The sequence below is a fragment of the Toxotes jaculatrix genome, chromosome 1 (assembly GCF_017976425.1).
Source record: "Toxotes jaculatrix isolate fToxJac2 chromosome 1, fToxJac2.pri, whole genome shotgun sequence".
In the NCBI taxonomy this organism is placed as follows: Eukaryota; Metazoa; Chordata; class Actinopteri; family Toxotidae; genus Toxotes; species Toxotes jaculatrix.
In genome coordinates this window covers 28,597,369-28,618,644 of record NC_054394.1, presented here as the reverse complement: position 1 = coordinate 28,618,644, position 21,276 = coordinate 28,597,369, and the positions used below count along the sequence as shown (strand labels likewise).

Genomic DNA, 21,276 nt, shown 5'->3' with positions numbered 1-21,276 from the left:
GCCACCATTATGATTTTAGTACAGATGCAGATATATTGGCCCCTTGGTCACACAACACACATCTTATTATTTCATCGTCCCAGTTCGTTTCCGGTCAGAATCTTAAAGCGAGAGAAATAGCGCCACCAAATGTCGGTCAGTCTGTCTGTGTGCATACCTCTGTCTTTGTTTTTACTCCAAACTCCTTCTTTCTGCTCCTACCAACCACCTGTCCACACACACACACACACACACATACAATATAATAGAATTTACAATGGGTCTGATTGAAAACTCACCTTCGACACGCCACATCGGAGATGTACCGGGAGCCCGCATCCATCCCGTTCTTCTTGAGAAGCGCGACGGTTTATCCTAATGCCACAAAGAGCTGCTCACTTGATTAAGTGATACGCGGCATCGATCAGTTTCTCGATCTGCTGTTTTCGTTCTCCGTCTCCGCGTCTCGCCCAGGTGTTTCATCGGGCCTGCTGAGGAGGGGTTGTCCGCCACAGGCTTAGCTAACACACAGTTCAGACGATGCTGGCGTTCGTCATGGGCGTCCAGTGTATGCTTCCGATAGTTGTCGGTGCCTTTGAAAAATGATCCACCGCGGTCAGCCTTTGCTGGAAACTCTCGACAAACCTGACAATACATCATACATCATCCCGTCGCCGTGGTTCAGCCAAGCATATTGTTCCCTCCACTTCGGGAAACAGCCCCCCTTTCTCCCCTCAGTCTTGTAGGACTCTCCCGCGGACATCTTTCCGAGTCACGCTAAGCATTTCGATTTTCCCGCGTGCATACGTCGTACGGGCAGTGACTGGCCAATCACTGTAATCAGTGTAGGGATTGGCCAATTACATGTACTTTTACTGGATCGAACCCTGATTGTAGTTAAAAGAGGTGCGTTTACTGCCATACTGAATTTGGAGTGGACATGATTCTGGAAAATAAAGTTTTGATGCCACTCTGCCCTCACTCACAACACACTAATTATTTGGAAGTTAGCAACATAATTGAAATGAAACCGTCCGGAGAGTTAGCTAGTTTCCCCTTGTTGCTAATGTTTGAGTTAGCAGTGAGCTAGCAATGTCCACAACCAAACAAAAGTTAGCAGCACAAAAACAAGGACAGTGGGACATTACCTGCCTGCCATGGAGCATTTCACCTAGTGGGAAGATACTTGAGCATCAAATAATGTATACACAACAACCAGGGACAGATTGTGCTGAGGCTTTGAATTAATTTGGTGTTTTGCATTTCTCGTTTGTTCAGTCACCGGTTGACTGTGTGATTTGTTATCGTTTGTGGCCTGTGCTTGTGAGATTTTTTTTTTTTTTTTGGTCATTAATTTCCTGTTGTTAAACTTTGCTGTACAAAGGGTAATTAGCTTTACAAAGTAAGTAGAATACTGTAGCCCTTTTTAATGCCAAGAATACACTCACTGAGCACTTTATTAGGAACACTATACTAATACAGGGTAGGGCCTGTCTTTGCATATGAGGATACACATGGTCAGAAACAATACTGTGGCTTTCAAACCATGATTGATTGCCACTAAGGAGCCCAATGTGTGCCAAGAAAACATTCCCCACACCATTACACCACCACCACCAGCCTGGACTGTTGACACAAGGCAGGTTGGATCCATGGATTCATACTTTTGACACCAGATTCTGACCCAGCCATCTGCATGTTTAGCAGAAATCCAGATTCACCAGACCAAGCCATGTTTTTCCAGTCTTCAGCTGTCCAGTCTTGGTGAGCCTGTGCCCACTGCAGCCTCAGATTTCTATTCATGGCTGACAGGAGCGGAACCCAACAAGGTCCTCCAAATGCTGTAGCCCCCAAGGTTTCCCGGAAAGCACGTTTTTTTTTTTTTTTTGTGATGTGAACATTTACTGAAACGTTTACCTGTGTCTGCATGATTTTATGCATTGTACTGCTGCTGTCAAATGATTGGATTATTGAATTAATAAGCAGGTGTTTCTAAATAAAATGCTGGGTGAGTGTGTATTGTAGATACGTAGAGGCCTGTATTTGATACATGCACGTATACCTTGTTGGCGTCTAGGAAAAAATGCCTAAGTGGAAGTGTTGACATACCACTCGAAAGCATCTAACAACTCGAGCCCTAATTTGACACGAGTCGAGTGAATCAAAGTCATGTTTCACATTTGTTTCTGTAATTAATACTGCAGATATTGAGAGCCGCAATGCCCGAACCCTTTCTGTTTTGTGTGTGTGTGTGTGTGCGTGTAATGCACGATTTAGAGTTTCATTTCCCTGTGGAAATTACTGTGAAAAAATCTGTTTAATGTGAGCACAGTAGACATCTTAGAATTTCTACAGCTGTGTAGCGTGTCCTGAGCTTTATTTGAAAGAGTGTGCATGGACAGAGCTGCACTGCTGCCAGAGTTAGTTTTCAATAATGATGGATTACAGCTCAGTGAAGAGGAGTTGGAGAGAAGGTGCTGTTGGTGGCACAGTAAAGCAGTGTTGCTGTTGTATGGTTTAGCTAGTTGGTGAACGTCCAGGTAAATACAAAGATGATCCTCTTATGGTTGGCACATATCACTCTGCAGTCATGAACAGTGTTATTTTTTCTTGTGTCCACATAATCACAAGCTCAATTAGTCATCAGACACTAAGCCTTTTAGAAATGTTTTTGAGGCCAGCTGGTACATTGATGTGGATAAGCAGCTGTTATTGACTCAGTTAGCTGAACTTGTTGGAGTTGTCTATCACTAGAAACCAAAAGAAACAAAACCACGTGGAGTATACTTAGCTTGGATATTGTCTGTAAAATAATGCTCTGTACCAAATCTCTGTCCTGGTCTTATGCTTTTCTGCTGGTGTTCAATGATTTTACTGTAATTGCATTTTCCTTTGTTTGGAAAATACTTTGTGCTCCTTGCCCTTATTATTATTATGTTCTTTATGTGCTTTGAGCACCACCATGTGGTGTTTTTACAAGTGGTAAGTGAGTGGTGAATTTGGGCAGATTGTATTTTCCATCTAGTATCTGGTGCAGTCTATACAGTGCATCTTATCAAGCTTTTTTTCTGTTCATTATTGATCCTTACAAATTCTAATTTTCTTTAAATGTGCAAAAATCTGCCAATGCAATAAGATTATTTCATGTTTCCAATAAAAATCAACCCTGTTTGTAGAAATGACTGTCAGCATCATCACTCAAGAAAAAATACTTTTTGATTACCAAAAGTTTGGAATTAAGTTTGTTAATAAAAAAAAAGAAGTCATCTTACTGCACTGGTGTTTTTTCAGGACTCAGTGATGGACAGTAGGTAGAAATGTAGTGAAACTCAACCAGTGAGAATATTTGTCCTCCAAATAATCCTTGAAGGCAAAGATGACTTGACAGACACCTGAGCCAAAAAGTAATAGCAAGAAAGGAGAACAGAGGAGATGTAGAACCATAAAGCTGCACAGTATCAGTTATGAGGCTGAATAAGTGAGACCCATAGAAGAAACACAAATCCTTTATTTATAACAGTCAGACTATTTGATGCCAGCCTGTGGTATATGATACTGAAGGGAGTTATTTATGTGGTTGTGCAGTCTCTGATGTCAGGCATTGTGGAATATAATCTCTTAAATCTGTATTTGGTGGAGGAACCTGTAATATTACATTACTAAACACACACATATAAGCTCACATTTGCAGATATACATGGGCTAAAGGTTTGATGGCGTTTATCAAAGGTAGACTTGACACTAGCTCCCTCAAGTGGTACATGGCTAAACTGCACTTAACTGGATTATTTCTTTATTAGCATTCACTCTTTGCTCTTAAAACTGGGAGGCTGTGCTGTATTGTGTGTTCAAAGATTAGATAGCCTTTTACTTTCTTCAGCTTTTAAGACTGGACTCCAGTGGTTGAATCTCTTAAAGTACATACACTTTCCTTGACTGGGATGTGTTGTATAAAATCCCCTCACAAGCTCACATTTTGCCTTAAACCTCCCCCTCAAATAAAAGGCAAATAAGGAATCTTTTTAAAAATAATTCTATTAACAGACCATTTAACCTGAAATATCCCTTAATTTGGGTTTAAACTATAGGCACTGATGCAGTGACTGTTCTGATGATATCCTGCCCTTTTCTTGCTTGTATGTCTTTGACAGGGTGAGTGCTAAGGTGGCAGGGTGTGATGATGTGCCAGATGGTGGCAGTCTATGAATAATGCATCACTGCCTTCAGTCAGACAGGTCCAAGCTGATCCGAGGTCAGCTGAATGACACAGGTGGCTGCTGTTTGGTTCATGCTGAGCGGTGGGTTGGGCCACCCAGGGGTGAGCTCGGAAAACTGGTTCTTGACATGCAGTATTCATTTCTGTATCATCTATGTACTGCAGAGACAGCACAACAGGATTGTATGGGTTTTGGCTTCTAAGGCACAAAAACATTAAGTGTACGTGCAAAGCTACACTTTTGTGCAGCCCTGTAATAAATATGGATAAAGGCAATTTCACTCTTTAGTGCTGACAGAAAGGATGCAAATCCTTAGAGACAAATAACCTCTTGAGAACCAAAAAATATTTACCAAATTGAAAACATACATTCCAACACGACATTCCATTTTTATTAGTTTGTTTGTTTTTTGCTTTTTTTTCTTTAGTATTTATTTAGTATTTATCATTACGATTTTTTATTTCTTTTGCTTTTACCTTGACTCTCCTGACCCCAGGAAACCTCTCATTTTGTCTGCACTGCAGTTGTATGTACAGCAAAGTGACAATAAAGCCTGATTTGATTTGATTGTACTTGCTCTATGGGGTACGAAGTGTGTCATAATGTTTTGGTGCCCATACCAGACGGGTGATGACTATGGCACTCTTGTCAGCAATTCTTTTGTCCCAGCAATACTCAGGAGAGAGAATCTTGCTTGGTTTGTGCAGCCAAAAGTACTTGTTCAGATGACTTTCATCATGCCACAGAGCCTCCACATCATTTAATTTGTCCTCCATGATGCCCAGATAGCAGGCATCTGCCAGCTTCTTGACATTTTCCCACAATCCTCCAAAGACAGCGGCATGGTAGTAGAAATCTCCAGTTTCCATGAAGGCTTTGGATTTGGGGTTTCTGTCATAGGTGAACCTATCCTTTGGAAGTTTGTAAAAGTGGGCATGGAGCAAAGCCACAGAAGCCCCCAGAGCCTCTGAGCCAAATCTCCCTTGAAACTCTTGATCCACATCAAAGCAGAAGACATATTTGAAATGGTGACGAATCTCCGATTCTATGACTTCTGATATCATCTTCATGCGCATCATAGAGATGTCCTGCCACCTGGAGTACTTTTTCACCTGGATAACCTTAAGGCTCCGCTGAGGAGCAAGCTCGATGTGTGGTACCTTCTCTGGTAGATCCGTAAACACATAATATGCCACTGGTAATCCCAACATAAAGTGCTTTTCTGCAGAGGTAAGAAAAGTCTTGAGGTATGCATCCAGATACCTTAGTAAGAGACAGAGAGGATAAACAGTTCTATTAGTTCAGAGCTTTTAGTCTTTTTCAACACTAGTGACACTTCTTTGAGTCTCAACTGAAGTTCAGTTGTCCCCACTTCCCATAATGCTGCAGATCTGTGGTCAAGTGTTATATGTTTACACACTCCTCACAGAAGTGGAGGTGTTCACCAACAATGGTAGAAAACAATGCCTGTACCCAGTTGGATGTTCTCGGGAAAAATTAGGGATGATGTATGGTCCATAAACATCAGTCCTGAGAAACAAACCTGCCCACAGCAAACACAGTGAGGGCCACTGACGACTGGAGCTGGAGATGCTTTTGGTCGTAGAGAAGAGGGTCAAAAACCCCCTCCCACATGATAGGAGCTTCCCAAGATGTGAATGTTTGAACATCCTGTCTGGCCCTTGAATGAAAGATGAAAACACAGATAATGTTAAACCGCCACAAAATGGTGTGTTCTCTTGTGTCCATCATACTGCTGTAATATTTTTTTATTTTCTGAATGTTTTTAGTTTACTACTCATATTTGATTTGACATCATTTTTTAGTAAAAAAAATATATTATTATCTATATTTGAAAAGTGTGAAATTACCATATTGTAAACAAGCCATTTTTACAATGAGAGCTGCTCTGCATTATAGCAAAAATCAAACACCTGTTGATAATGATATTAAAACTGTATGCATAAAGACTCAGCATTGATGTAGTAATGCATAAAACTTAATCAGTTCTTAACAGTACTGCACAACAGTATATTTTTGTCATGTTATACCACCTACTGACTCAAATGTGAAATGCGATTGGTCATTTTGGTCTTGGAGATGGGGACACAAAGTGTATAGAGTGACTTTGCACAAGATACCATGCACATTATTACTATTTCAGGAGTCCTGTGCAGCCCTTGGGCCAAGTAAAGGAAACGGCCAAGTAAATGACTGAAAAGTCTCGGGACAACACATCTACCTGTGTATTTTGGATTTCACTAATATTGCTGGTCCTGTTGGCTATGCTGTTTTGTCCTGCCCCAACGCTGCTGTTTGGATTCAGCGGTCTAAAAGAGCAAAGCCTTCGTTGACAAATAAGTTGCTCAGTACATGAACCTATACTTTATTGTTTTTCTTTAATATTTTCTCATTCTTATTAATCATCAACTATATTATTTTATGGCCTGACTATAACCCTGTCAATGCTGCCACTGTAATGTTTGTTAATAGCAGCTGGCTTGTTGGCTTTAAAGTTGGATGACCAGGTGCTTTTTATTCCTGCCTGTCTATAAGTACTTTGATAATTTGGCCTGGGAACAACACCAGATTACAGTTGTCTTAGAACTTGCTGTTCGTGGCACACTACTTAAATTCTCTCCACATGCAGTGAGTTCTACATAGATACTCCATTTTCAGTTACTTGTAACTGAGATGTGTCGGATAGCGAAAATGCCACATCTGCGTTTGTCAGATTTAATGGATCCTTGTTTCTTTCATCAGAAAAAAAATTGCATCAGAAAATTCAGAATCTGTACAGTATTTCTTCAGGTATTGACTGGGACCTTTGTTTACCATGACTGCTCAGGACTTAATTTCTAATTCCTTTTGTTTTTTCCATGTTGCAGTTTCTGCATTATGTAGTTCATATAAGCTCAACACATCCTTCTGCTGTTTCAAATTAAGTTTTTGGCATTTCAGTGGACAGAAACACTTCATTTCTTAAAAGGGACTTTAGTGTGCAACATTTGCGTGCATATTATACGCAACTACAACCAGATGGGATTAAAGGACAACAGTGTAAGTGGATCAGAACGAATCAAGAATCTTTTATTGTCATACCAGTACATTTACATGTTGTGGCACAAAATTAGTAGTCAGGTCCCAGTTTAAGCCATCAAGAGCAAGTTGAATCAACCACTGTGTCAGATTGAACCCTGTAAAGCGTACCAGGTACATTTAGTGGAAGAATTCTCTTATAACAAAGTGTATTGTAAGGCCATTGGAATTTTGAAGAGCTGACTAACAATCCAAGAACAACAAGGTGTTGAAAATAGCATGATTACGTTACGCTTAACTGGCATTCACATTATGCTAGAGGCAAATGGATCAAATCACAGCAATGGCACAATTATAAGTTGGTTAAATTAGTAAGTTAAAAAAAGTAAGTTTGACTTAGAATTAAAAGTGATAGAAGTAGTACCGGTAATAAGATAATGTTTCTTTGGTAAATACAGTGTGTTTATGCAAGATTAAAATCATAATTACAACATTTTTATTCTGAATATGGCAATTATGCTGGAGTATGCTGTTTTTAAATAGGCCTGTTGAATAAATTGACTTAACTTCTGAACCTACGCAGCCAAAGCTAAAGGGTTAGATCACTTACCCAAATTTAAGCTTGTCGTCTAAAGTGATGCTCTGTCTCAGCTGTACTTCTCTGGTCACTGGTAGGTTGTTTGTAGGTTTGAGGCTGGTCTGATGTCTAATATTGAAAAATGACCATCATTGTGAGACAAGAGTAAAATAATTTTTAAGTGATTCTTGCAAATAAATCACACTGGCTCCTATGTGCTTCTAAAACTCATGAAGAGCAATAATTAAGCTGTTGGTATTCACCTTAAATATAAGAAGATCAAGCTGAAACCAAACAAAAGGAGACAGCAGAAGATCCCAGCTGCCCTTCCCTTGTGAATGGGCCCACTGGAATGGAATGGAATGCCGGGATGCCTTTTATTGTCATTATACACATGTACAACGAGATGAAAAGCAACTCCTTCTTCAGTGCAAACGCATGTAAAAATACAACATAGAGTAGAATAAAATAAAATTAGATGAAATAAGTTTAGTGCAAGTTCAAAAATATATAAAAAGAAAACTATATAAAAATATGAAAAGAGAGTTATAAAAAAGGAAAAAAATACAAGGGGGGGTGGTAAGGTGCACAGTTCAAGGAAGTATGGGTTATTGCACATTAATGGATATTGCGAGGAATAATGCAAGAGCAGACAAACAAAAAATAAAATCCCTCAGCTTAACCCATATAATATATAATTATAAATTACATATAGTGTATCTTTGTGCTCTCACAAGAGGACTTTCTTTTTACTGAAAGGCAGGAAAATGTTGCATTTGAACATGCCTGCAGGGGGCACCAGTGCAGTGCCCCGTTTTTTTACTTGTTTTACCAGACATGTAGAGATTTGGTCAAGTTGTATGGGGAAGTGGTATTATACCAAAAGATTCAGTGCATTTTAAAACTCACCATGCCCATAAACAATATCCCGGCACAATCCTTAGACCTTGTACCTCTTATCACAGGGAACATTTTTGGTTGGTGTTTGGCTGGGATTAGCTCTTCTTTTCATTAACGTGGCCACAGAAAATATTATAGAGATAACACTGAAAGGTGAGAGACATGTTACCTCATAGCTGTGAAAACCTGCCCCCTCAACTTTCAGGCAAACAAACTCGAAAGAGGTGAAGGTCTCTGCTCACAAGTTAATAAAACGGCACCTTCAAGAAAATGACATTCAGTGTATATTTAGTTTTTAATTAAGTGTGGCATGTACAAATTATTGGACACCCTTCTATTTGTAAAAACTCAGAACTTCATTCATTTGTTAATGCTCAGCAACCAGTGAGATTTTCTAAGGAACTGACTAAGGATCCAAAAATTAACCTAACATATCTACAAAGCAGGGAAGGCAATATAAAGATATCAAAGACATCAAAACACTCTCAGCTCAAAATTTCCACCATGGTTGGGCTGTAATACTTTTACACTGGTAGAGAAGAGATAGCAGCTTATTTGTTATACTTCAAGTCATAACATTCAGTAGAGTACAACGCTTTATTAAGAAATATATTTAGTGATTACCACAAATGACCAATAAATTCTTTTTTGAACTTTTCTTTTTAATGAAACAGAATTGCTACAGAGAATAACATCTACTTAACATTTATGAAGTAAATTAAAAATGTAGTTAAAATTACAGTAGTGTTATCTTTTCTACAAGCAAAGTATTAAAGGTTATAGAATAATTACAACTTATTTTAAATTGTCAAAGGGAGCCACAATTTTCCTGGAAGACAATATTGATCACTTACCTGCATGCAGATTGTTTTCACAGGTATAAATTTGCAGATCATGAACAGGATTAATGCTGCTGGATTTCCACTTCTTCAGAGATCTCCCTTACAGTGCTGCACTGAAATGATCATTTAGCAGAAAACAGGGGCGTGACTCTTCTGTGCAGGTCCAATGTGAATGGGCATTTGTTTTCTTTTTTTTTCCTTCCAGAGTAGATATTCTTAACCACTGATTTCATCAGATGATTTCAGTTTTAGGAGCGACTTATGACTAGAAACTCACTTGCAGGGCCTCCCGGTTAGCTCAGTTGGTAGTGCATAAGACTCAATTTCTTAGGGTTGTGGGTTTGAGTTCCACTCCGGACAGCACCACCTCCTGTGGGCTCACCACCTGTGGGAGGTGCCATAGGATTTTGGTGCATTGTGGACTGGGTGGCAGTCGCCCCCGCAACCTGGGCCTGGACCCAGATAAGTGGCAGATTACGACATGACATGACTCACTTGCAGGTGCAGTAAGGCGTGTACCTTTTTCTGGTGCTAAATGTATCCTACTTCAAGCCTCTGTGAACTGTTATAACTTTGATCTCATCACTTTCCATTTTGTGCCATCATCAGGTCAAATTTCAATTTGTCCAATGCTACATCATGACGAAATACCTGTAAAACTTTATGTGTAAGATGAGTGAAGTTCTGCTTTTAATAAAAAAAAACAGCATTATAATAATTTGAAAGGGTTACTCTGATTTAAATTTTATATTTGTAAAACAATAACAGAACAATGTGCACTATCATGTCAGCATTGGGATCAGTGATGTTGCAAAACACATCTGTATGAAGTTCAATAGTTTAGGTATCATCCATCATTAACCACTGGCCCAGCTGCCATCTTGGACTCACCTCTACCATTTACCTTAGTAAATGCAGACATTAGTCTGTGAAAGTGAACTTTCTTCCTGTGTTGCACTGATCATTACCATTACCATACCAAAGATTAATTTCTAATGATGGCTTTCAGATTGGCCTGACAAGCCTGGAGGTGGCTCGATTTAACAATTTCACACTGAACATTTTACATTTTTATAAAATATTAAATGAACAAGCTGCGGCTCCAATTTATGGCTGGCATAACAGATACAGATTAAATGCATTTGATAGTGACACAGTTCCTGTATAACTTAATTATGAGCAATAGTAGTTATTAATTAAGCTCATGACTGGGTCAGCCACAGAACTCTGGACTATGAAGCAATTGGAGGTATAAATTATAAAGGAGTTAAAGTTATAACCTGACACATGATGGCCTTTAATTCAGATAGCATACACTGCATTTTAATGCATCTGATGGGCTCTGAAATAACTGGTTCCCAGCTTTTAGTGTCAGCTATACAGACCTTGATAATATAAAGAAATAAATATGGAATGTAAAAACTGTTGCATGAGAATTTTAATCTGGAAAACTGAGGAAAATTAATCTACATTGTCTGAGTTTAGTTTTGGGAAAGCCCACCATAGGACATCAGAAGGCAGCACCGAGACCAGATGAAAGTATTTCCTTATCAGCAACTCCTTAAGAGAAAGTCGCAGCTACTGATGTCCTAAATAGCTTAAATTGAGGAAATGGTTGGCAGTATGATGTGATTAATGATTGTCTTCGTTGATTAGTTTATTATCTGAGCAGGAACATAGATACCACTAAACGTGTTTACATTGAAAACGATGGAGGCAGCAGGGGCAACTTCTCACTGCACCAATGTAATAACTCATTCTAGAATCTGATTATTTTTGTTGTGATTTGATGCATTTGATATTCTAGGTGCTCTGTTAACAACATAGACAGACACAATCGGTAAAGAGATGTTAGCTCTCCTCATTCTTATCTTTCTTGTGATTGGTGGAGGTCTATCTGCACCTGTGCTGAGCAGGTAGGTCGACTGGCAACACAGTCCTCCAATGTCCAGAGGATATAACTGCTGATGCGATTTTTGCACGTTTTGCATGACCTTTTTAGCGTTATATGTGAACACTGACCTGCTGTTAGCCACACAAGAAGTTGTTTGTATGACCATTCTGAAGGGGAGAGGGTGGGTGGGGTGGGAGCGTTGGGCGTGAAGGATGGGACAAAAACCTGTTTCACTGAGTTGTTTTTCCTTTTTACATAAATTCCAGTACTGCATTAGTTCAATCAGTAAAAGTTAAATAATGTCCAGAGTGGTGATGTTTTTATGAGATTGCTAACATTGATTGTGGAGCAGCAGCATCCTCTGGAGTGCCCTGGACTGTGTCCTTTGCAAGTGTAGAAACTCCCACCACTGCAGTGGGTGATGATGCTGCTGCTGTCACTGTATTTTCATCTAGTGCTGTGTCTTCTTCGAGCGGAGCTGATGAATGTGAAGCAGAGTTGGAGCTGCTCTTTGACCCTGGCCTCTTCAAACAACGTGTCAGCCTAACTGGAGGTAAGACAAGCACACAGAAGTTTGTTAAAGTTTCTCAGCCAGTCATAAAGTTTAATTATACCGTACAATGAGCTTTTCCAAACAAGGTACCAAGTGCTTTGCAAGTCAAACACTGAAAAAAAGTAGTTCTAATGAAATAGGCAGGGCAGTGTGGCTAAAGCAATGGTTGGACACTTTCCATCCATCTGATTGTGCCACTGTGTTGCTACAGATTATGGTGAGAGGCCCCATCTTCCTCCTTTGCCAGCTGATACTGAAAATCCTTATCAGCCTCATCTGGAGGATGAATATTACTGAACATAACAGCTCTGGATGCAGAGAAATGAAACTGATCGGCCCTGCGAGGGAAATTGATGCCAACAAAAATAATAGCATGTTAAAATAAAAACTGGAAAAAAAAACAACCTTTACTTCCTGTTTGTTCATTTTTTTAGGCCTTTTAGGACAATGCTATGGAAAAAAGCCTCCATATTATCTGTAATGTTGTAATTTATAACTATTGTCTATAATGTGATATTATCCCCAACCTGGCCATGTTTGATTTCTTTGTTTTAATTAAAAGTCTGAAGGAACAAATGATCACCAAGCCTGTGCCCACATTTTTGCAGATTTATCAGTGTTATTTATTATTTGGTGCATGTGCAGTTAGCTTCCTTCGCAAAGTTCAGAGAGGGTGATTGTTTGCTGTGGCTTGCTGTTATTGGGTAGCAGTGCCCTGTCAAAACTGTTTGATGAGTTGTAGGCATAACATAATGGCTGAAGCTGCAGAGGGAGATTTAGAGTCCGTTGTATCCTGCCTCTTGCCTAGTTTCAGCTGGGATAGGTATAACTAACAGGTGAACGGGTGATTTTAAGCCTCAAATGTTATACTCCCAGGCCTATTCAAAGTGTTTCCATGGTGGCAATGAGAGAGATCACACAGTTGCTGTCATAAACCTGTATTTATGTTGACTCTTGCCAGATAATTTTGTGGCCATAAAATCGCGTTATCTCTTTGAGCCATCCATAATTTTTCACTCACCTACAGTAACTTCCACCATTTGTATCTTAACAAAAAGCAGAACTACACTGAAATGTATGCATGTAAACCACATAGGCTATTAGGTTTATTAACGAAGTATGTGATCTGAACCAGCGTTAGAATTACAGAAGAGTCAGAGAGGCTTAATGCCCCCAAAACAGACCTGATCTTCCCTAGAAGGTTAAAAAAAACATATAAATAACCATTAGCATTTCTAATTCTGCAATGATATTAGAAATGCTTAAGTCATATCCACCATGTGTGTGCAGCACTGCCCAGGTCTGTGGATCTTGACTATCTACTGTCACACTAATAGTGTGCGTGACTAATCTGTGTGCCATGAGTTCATGAGCTGCTTGGGGTTTTGTGCATAATCGTTACCTGTTGTGACAGTGTTGTCATGGAAAAATGTGGTGCTGTAGTAACCTGCTGTAGTGGGAACTACCACAGCGTTGGTTTTGAGCACTTTGGCAGAAGTTTGAAGATGAAGATGAACAAGGGCGCGGGAAGTGGGGAACTTTGTGTCCCTGGCTCACATTTGTTTTTTTTATTGTTCAAGTAGTGGATCACTGTAGAACAGTTTCAGTCGTTCCCATCCACTACATTATTACCTGAGTACTGCATACTTGTGGGTTGGAACAAGTTGACAAGCATCACACCTTTTGTTAGAGCTTGTGGTTCAGCTGCGACTCTCATCATTTCTGTCATGTGTTAAAGAGAAATGAGTTAAGAAACTAGAAAATAAATTCTTCACTTTTTCTTTGTAACATTTAGTTTTAGAGTCAGTCTCTCTCTCTCTCTCTCTCTCTCTCTCTCTCTCTCTCCCCTGTAGCACCAGTGTGCTGTTGTTCTGATCCTCCTTTCCCTTTCCAATAAACAAATAAGTTAAATGAGCCCAGAGGCAATAAAAGCAGTCATTCAACAGCTGTTAAAATCTTTGATATGTGCTCAGTCATGAGCACATAAATGCTGTTCACATTAAATGCTTATTTAGCATTTAGCACCACAGTTTAAAGATGCTTCTAGCTGTTTCCTGCGCCCTGTGAATGTTATCTGATGACGTGGAGAATTGGCTGACCGGTAACAGTGTCAGGAAGGGAAGGTGGCTGAAAATAAAGTTGTTAATGATGTTAAGGTTGTCCTGCTGTTTTTTAGTTAATCAAAGGAAAAACAATGTTAGCGGTGGGGAAGACAGACTGAGCCCTCCTGTATAGGAGACGGAGGTGTTTAATCGAGGTCTTGTAGGGATCTTGGTCTCTATTATTAATCCGAACTGAGAGCACCACCAACGTGATAGAGGGATGCTCAGGTGTCTTCTCCAGGATCTGCTGAAAGTGATAGAAAGCGGCCCCAATGTAACTATCGATTTGAATATCTCTATTGGCGTATGGTGGTGTTATACAGTTAAGGTTAGAATCCCCTAGAAACCAAATGGATTTTTTCCTTTAAAATGCCAGTCCAAGATTTTCCTCCATTTTCTAGCTTTATGCTGGTTTGGGAGGCACATGGCCCCCAACTGGTGGTTGGAGGCCAGCGCACCTCCAGCCTCAGCCAACACTGCATCTGCGTTACGTTCAAGGACCGAGGTCGTTCCATCCAGGGGTCCTGCAGAGGTGGTTTTAGTCGGATCAGACGGGGTCGTTCTGCCATGCAGGTCAGTATGATTATACCTTTTCGACCATTGTGTCCTCATTTGTTTTCCCACCACCTCTTTTCGTGCAGGTCGGCCTGGCCCCTGTGTGGGGTAAGGATGTTTCTCCAGCCTCGGCCCAATATCAGGTCCTGAAAGGACAGCAGAGTGAGGGTTATGTTCATCAGTTTCCCGGAGATATGGTTTGTATGTGGGGGTTGTTAGCTGTACCACTGTACTTAAGCAGTGAGTGACTTTAAGAGATACTCTATTGCTCACAAGCAAGTATAACTATACAATGAATTTTATTCACGGTCTGAATCGTTGAGATTTAGGGATGCAGCAGCAGCAGCATCGCTACAGTGGAAGTTTGTCAGCAGCATGAGCAGTCGCCTGATTAAATGAGTTGCAAACAATCCCATGACTCTACCAAGTAATATGAACTGCATATAGGGTTCTAGGGATTTGTTTACACTGATAGGAACGATGCAGAGAATTACTACAAGTAACACAAGAAGGATTTTGATACAGAACAAAAGGAGGAGAGAGAGAGAGAGAAAGAGAAAGAAGAGGGGAAGGGTGGCAAGACTAAAAGTAATGAGAAGACAGTAGACGGCTTAGTATGTGTGTGCATGTGTGCACGGCCATACTTAAACACCAACAAAATAATGACAGGACACCGTGAGATCTGCATTAAAATTTTTAAATAAAGAATAATTCACACCTAAAAAAATTCCAAAATAAAGAGAAATTTCACATACTACATGTTGAATCAATACAATGTCATATTTATAATTACAGATATTAAATTATTTATTTATATATGGCATGTCTGTACACCCTTTGTGTAGCCCCCACGACAGCACGTTTTCTTCTGTCCACCTGATTGGCTCTTGAGAAGGGAACTCATATAAAAGTCAGTGTTGATATCTTGATGCGAATGCAGTGGCTTTGATTAGCAACAGCAGACAACTTTTTTATTTTGTTCAAGTCTTTTTTTTTTTTGGTGACATGGCTGGGATTGACAGTTTTTCTACATCCTTCAATAATTAATCTTTCTTTTACAGACATTTTATCTTCTGTTAAATATAGATCACGTTATATAATCTGTTACAAATCAGATCAATGTTAGTGATAAACGATGTAGAAAGCACACTTTCTGTTTGCTTTTCACTGCAGAACAACTGTGCTGTACCTGTGCTGGACGCAGGATGATTCAAGGTGATATACGACTAATCAATAAAGCCTGTGGTCTGTAGTCAGGTCTTTCTGAGCAAACTGTAAGTTCAGATGAGATGCTGACCAATAAAATGTCATTATGGCTTTTAATGATATTTTCCATTTTCCTGTCAAAGCTGTGCTAACAGTGTCACAGTGCCTGGCCTGAAGTCTGGTCGTCGCTATCTGTTTGTTAACATTCGAGGATTGTAGCGGGTCAGAACTTGAATCCTCTCCGGTAAATTAAGTTTTATAGCAGTTAAAGTCCAAGTCTTCATTTTTTGTGTGTGTGACAATCCCATGTCTACAGCTTTGCTACTGTATAATTAGCAGGGTTGGTTTGGTAACTGTTAGCAGACAGCTAATGGGCGAGAGTTGGTTGTCTCTAACATAAACATGCATCATTTCTTGAATGTGTTGTCCACACTGGTCACACAGACCGTTGCTTAGAGAGTTTTCTTGGTTTGACCTGAGTCTTTCTGTCTTGTCTAACTTCTTACTCTCGGGTGACAGATATAAAGGCTCTGTATTAGCACAGTTTCACTGTAGCCTGCATGTTCTGAAACAAATACGGCAGGAAAAACTGGACTTTAACAGCACAGGTACAGAACAGCACATTTAATGCAGTGGGGGGAAAAGTGCCACTTCCACCAAACGTAATCCTACATCTCATTCTGCATGAAACTCTTAAACTCAACACACACGCAATGGCAATCCCTTAAAACGCCGTGATAATGTTCACTGAGGAAGGTCACAATGATCTGATGAGAAAGAGGCACTACTAGTGAAGATCCGAAGACACCAGAGTTTTGCTTTTGCTCCCTTGTCAGCACCTGTACCTACTGCTGTGAGGATCAGCCTTATCGTTATTATCTTATCATTACCACACTGAGAGCATTTAACATTTCTGATGTGGAAACTACAAGGAGCAAGTTTCTAGAACACCACACGAAGGATATTCTGTATGTCGGCCCACATCTTGTGCCACCACAGAGCCCAACCCAGATGTTTTCAGACATCTTTGTTGCTGATTTCATACCGTGTTAGAACACACAGTAAACAAACAGTGTGCGTCTGGCATCAGACTGGGAATTAGGGCTAAGGCCTTCACTGGGCAAGTGGTGGTGGTGGGGGGGGGTCTGTTTAGCTGAGCACTACAGTACCAGTAGAAGCCTCTAAAAAGTTTGAAAGGAAAAATCCACACACACACCCGCAAACTGGTTTTGTTTTTGTTTTGCTCTTTGCATTTCAGGAGTTCTTTGTGATTCATTCTGCACCACCGTTTCTTCTGTAACTACATTTAGTGATTACTTGCATTTCCCAGAATTTCCCTCAGTGTAGGATTGCACTGTCTGCCGCTTGTCCTTTTGGATGTAGAAACTGATCTCTGTAGTGTATTTTTTCTTCTCTTATTTGACTAACCGTTTCAGTTCTAATCAGGCCCTTACCCAGCTTTGTGGTCTTTGCTAGGGTGGTTTTGTTTTTGTTAATTTCCTGACTCTTACTCATTACTCAGCTCACATAAGCGATGTTTATACAGACCTTCGCTGCACTTGTGCCTCTGTACTGCACTCTGAGCCCCACCTAGTGTGCACAGCTCATACAGCATATCATGTGTAGAGAGTCCTACGGACACCAAAACCTGTTGTTTTCCTTTGATCTTCCAGGCGGCTACAATATTTTCTGCTGTCAATCAGCTGATGAGAATGCCTGGATTTGACAATCAGGTTTGGCACAGAATGCTAAATATCTGAAAGGACCCCAAAATGCAAAGAACGTCACCATGAGCTGGTTTAACAGTGTTATAGGGTGGATTTTGAACAATGTGAATCACCTCTATAATTGGTGTGCTGCTAAAAGGAAAAAATTCACTGTTCCTACATGGATTTTTGTTTCACTTGAGAGTACATTTTCAGTGTGAGGATGTCATTTAGTAAATATACATTTCACCTCGTTCTCAGACTGTAAATATTTGAAGTCAAAGCAAATTCACTATGTGTTTATTTTTCCAAATCTCAGCCGCTGTTTTTCTTTTGTAAAATACAACGGTAGTGCAGTAGTCCAGTACGGCTCCTGGGCTTTCAGTGTTGCACCTGCTGAGACAATGCTACAGGCTAACTAGCGCTGCCAAGGCTGCGGTGATACAATTTTTGTGCTTTCCACTGACAGTCTGCGATCACTGTCTCATCACTGACTCCATTTTGCATATTTTCCTTTTTCAATACACATCACCTTTGGCACATTTTCATCTCTTCATGTTGCGCAAAGGTTTCACCACCGTTCCGACACCTGATCCTTCTTTTCCTGCTTGTTTGTCAGATGTGTTAGTTTTTATTTTGTTTATTTATTTCAATTTAGATATGTCTGTCCTTCATGCAACATTATGTTATGATACAGTGTACTGTACAGTGCTGTGGTTGAAGGCTGGGCAGTGCTACTCCAGGTAGATGTCCTCTGTAGGGCACGAGAACTCCACAAACTCTTTGTAGTACAACTGGAAGGCTTTCCTGGAAAACAAAAACACATACATACATAAAAGTCTTTTCCAGACTTCACTTAAAAGCGTACACCCTTGTGTCTTCTTCCTCATTCATCTTGGTCTGTCCAGTGGGATTCTGGATGCAGTTAGTCTTACAGTAACTGTAGGCAGTAACCTGATCTCTCCTGCTTATTTTGGAGGCTGTAATGCTGTGTACAGCCAGAAAACACTGATGCACAACCAAGTAGTTAAAAGATCTGCATGAAAATGTAGACAATCATGAGTTGCATCTCCCACATGTTTTTACATACATGTGAGTAGTTCATGATAAAATGATGAAACGTTGAAAAATTACTTGCAAAACCTTTGAATTAAGTCTTTGAATTGTTTTTCAAATCATTCACAGCCACTTTTAGCACAGGGCTATTGTTAAGAATAAATCTGTGATCTACATCTATGCCAGATCAGTTCTTTCTCATCACATTAAAGCCATGTCCTGATTGGAGCAGAGTATCCGTCTGTTTGTGTCAGCAAAGATGAAGCAAATGCGCAAACCTGCTCCTTGCAGAGAATGATTATTGAAAAACTAAGAGACAATCAGTTCAACTCACCCTACTGATTCTGCGAGAGGTTTAGTGGAGTTTTCAGACACAAACACGTGGCAGGCAAATCTCTGGTCTGCTGGGTGTTTCGTAATGAAACCAAAATACCTGCAGAGAAGATGGAGAAAACTGATAAGGCCCACAGTTGAGGGAGCTCAGCGTGGATAGCATGTTCATTGAACTGATTAATTGTCCAGTCAGTAATAATAATGATTTGTTTGTTTTCAACGTGGCAGTCGCTGACTGAAAGCAGTGCTTCATTCTTTCTGCCTTTTACTTACTTGCTGTTTTTGGGGTGATAGCCGCAGAAGGAGACGTTCTTTAACTGGAAGAAGTGACTGCACTCATTACTCTGTGAAAACGAGCAGAATAAATGTCTTTGATTAACATCAAAAAGACCGTTTGCCATACAGCTACCAAAAATCAGTTTTACTCTTACCTGTTGCTTAAAAAAAAAATTAATCAATAAACTCAAAATTAGTCTACATCTAATTCAAGTAAACATACTGATTATGCAGAATGTCATAATATAATAATATAATGCCTTTCAGAGCACTGTATTATTGGACACTTACTAATGCATTACTATTACTGAAGTTCTTAAAGCATTTTAATGTTGTAGCTTGTCCAGGTAACAGATTGCAGAGATAAGGTCATGTGACGCACATTTCTTTATTGTAAGGCACTTTCAGCTGCATTTCTCGTATGGTGCGGTGTTTCTCTCTGAAATGTTAACAAAAAGTTTAAAAGTGCTCAAATTGTAAATACTTATGTTAGATCCCTTTTAGAAAACACTTCCCTGGTGTCTCCTAACATCCTTATTTGCAGTGTCCACTGTCAGCCACATGGGGGCGACGTGCCTCAATTGTTCAATGGGATCCTTGCGTGAAGATGACCTGCACTTAATTCACTTTGCATATGACAGAAAGTTTCTTACTCTGTCACAAGCATAATAGTCCTCTTGAACTGCAAGCTTGATGCCTTTCACACTGATCTCCAGGATGCAGGAGGAAGGCGGGTTGTACTTGACTGTCATCCGTCTGTTGGTGGCAATCTGTAAAACAAATGTAGAAGGTGAATGTAAACAGCTCAAAACTCTTAAAACGGGACTTTTGTAACCTAGTTCTGTACTAGATGGTAATATAAAAGTAAAACTAAATTTTGAACTATGTTGACAGAGCTCTATATTGGAATTTGCTCAGACGGCGATTTTGGAGAGTTTGAAAACTTCACAGAAAGCTAAAATAACACTGTTTATTCTTTGAGATGTTGCCAAGTGCAAGTACTTCCTTTATTTTTGTTGTGTGTTGCACGCTGGGAAAATTATTTCATGATTTCATTACTTATTTTACTGTATGCCACATATCACACCGAAGTTTTCTGGGACAAAAGCCGAGGTGGCGTTTAACTGCTATAGTAGTAAATTTCTTTACACCCTCAATCACACACACATGTACAGGACGTGGGCCTTGTACCTTCTGCATAGCAGCACACAGAACATCATTTCCTTTGTGGTAGGGCACTTGGACCGAGCCCAGGAACTTCAGCCGGTATCTGTCCATCCACTCACTGCTCTTCACTGCACAGGAAAGAAGCAAAATTATAGAATAAGCGTCTTAATATATAGTTTTTCTTTCTCCACAGCATCAGTACTTTCCCAGTTTGTTTCTTCTCCACTATGACTGTCTACACATAGATGTCTTGACATAATCTATCTGCAACTCTGCCTTTACTTTGTCTTTTTACGCCTGTTTAATCAATTCATTTTCCTTGTCACCAGCTGCTTACACCTGAGAGAGAGCAGTGTGATCAGTAGGACATAAACTAGCCCTAACCCACCCACAAACATCACTGACTGTGAAAAAGCACAACAAAACCAGAGGTGCTGATGCTGGAAACTGAACCTAGCAAATTGTAAATTGTACAACTGACTGCAGAACAGCCAAAATATTGTGGTGGACTCATTCTGTCCTTTTTCTTCTTTACAAAAAATGTTCTGAATATAAATGGCTTCTAAATTTAGATCACTTTCAGCTTCACAGGCATGACATGACTCAGAGAAGCATCACTGAGCTTCTGCGTGAAGGTGAAAAAAACAAAAATGTACAATAGAAAGGCTTATAAAGTTTATTATTTGCTTATTTGGTTTCTGGATAATTTTTGTTAGCTTTAAACTACAGCTCCAGCTGAATCCTAACAAAATAATTGTGTTATCTTTGTTGAAATTAGGTATTCAAATTTTTACGTGCCACTACAGTTGTAGGTGCTTATTTATCACAGCCTGTTAATGAAACACTGCTGAGAAGAATACGGAAGAAACGCTCT

The 21,276-nt window shown here is 39.8% G+C and overlaps 2 protein-coding genes across 2 annotated transcripts in view; both read right to left on the bottom strand.

The window, feature by feature from the left end:
- Positions 1–4,774: 4,774 nt before the first annotated feature.
- LOC121185092 (N-acetyllactosaminide alpha-1,3-galactosyltransferase-like) lies at positions 4,775–8,886 on the bottom strand. Its single transcript, XM_041043119.1, has 4 exons — positions 8,882–8,886; positions 7,846–7,941; positions 5,740–5,877; positions 4,775–5,459 (listed from the first exon to the last, which is right to left on the bottom strand). The coding sequence occupies exons 1-4, from the start codon at positions 8,884–8,886 to the stop codon at positions 4,775–4,777; spliced, it is 924 nt and encodes a 307-aa protein (XP_040899053.1).
- An 8,967-nt stretch (positions 8,887–17,853) lies between these two features.
- The window catches only part of mapk8ip1b (mitogen-activated protein kinase 8 interacting protein 1b), a 43,647-nt gene continuing 40,224 nt past the window's right edge, over positions 17,854–21,276 (bottom strand). The window contains exons 8-12 of the mRNA XM_041042084.1: positions 20,427–20,530; positions 19,889–20,005; positions 19,233–19,303; positions 18,961–19,059; positions 17,854–18,377 (exon numbers count right to left, since the gene is read on the bottom strand). Coding sequence (XP_040898018.1) covers positions 18,305–18,377; positions 18,961–19,059; positions 19,233–19,303; positions 19,889–20,005; positions 20,427–20,530 — 464 coding nt within the window. The 3' untranslated portion in view covers positions 17,854–18,304. The remainder of the gene's footprint in view (positions 18,378–18,960; positions 19,060–19,232; positions 19,304–19,888; positions 20,006–20,426; positions 20,531–21,276) is intronic.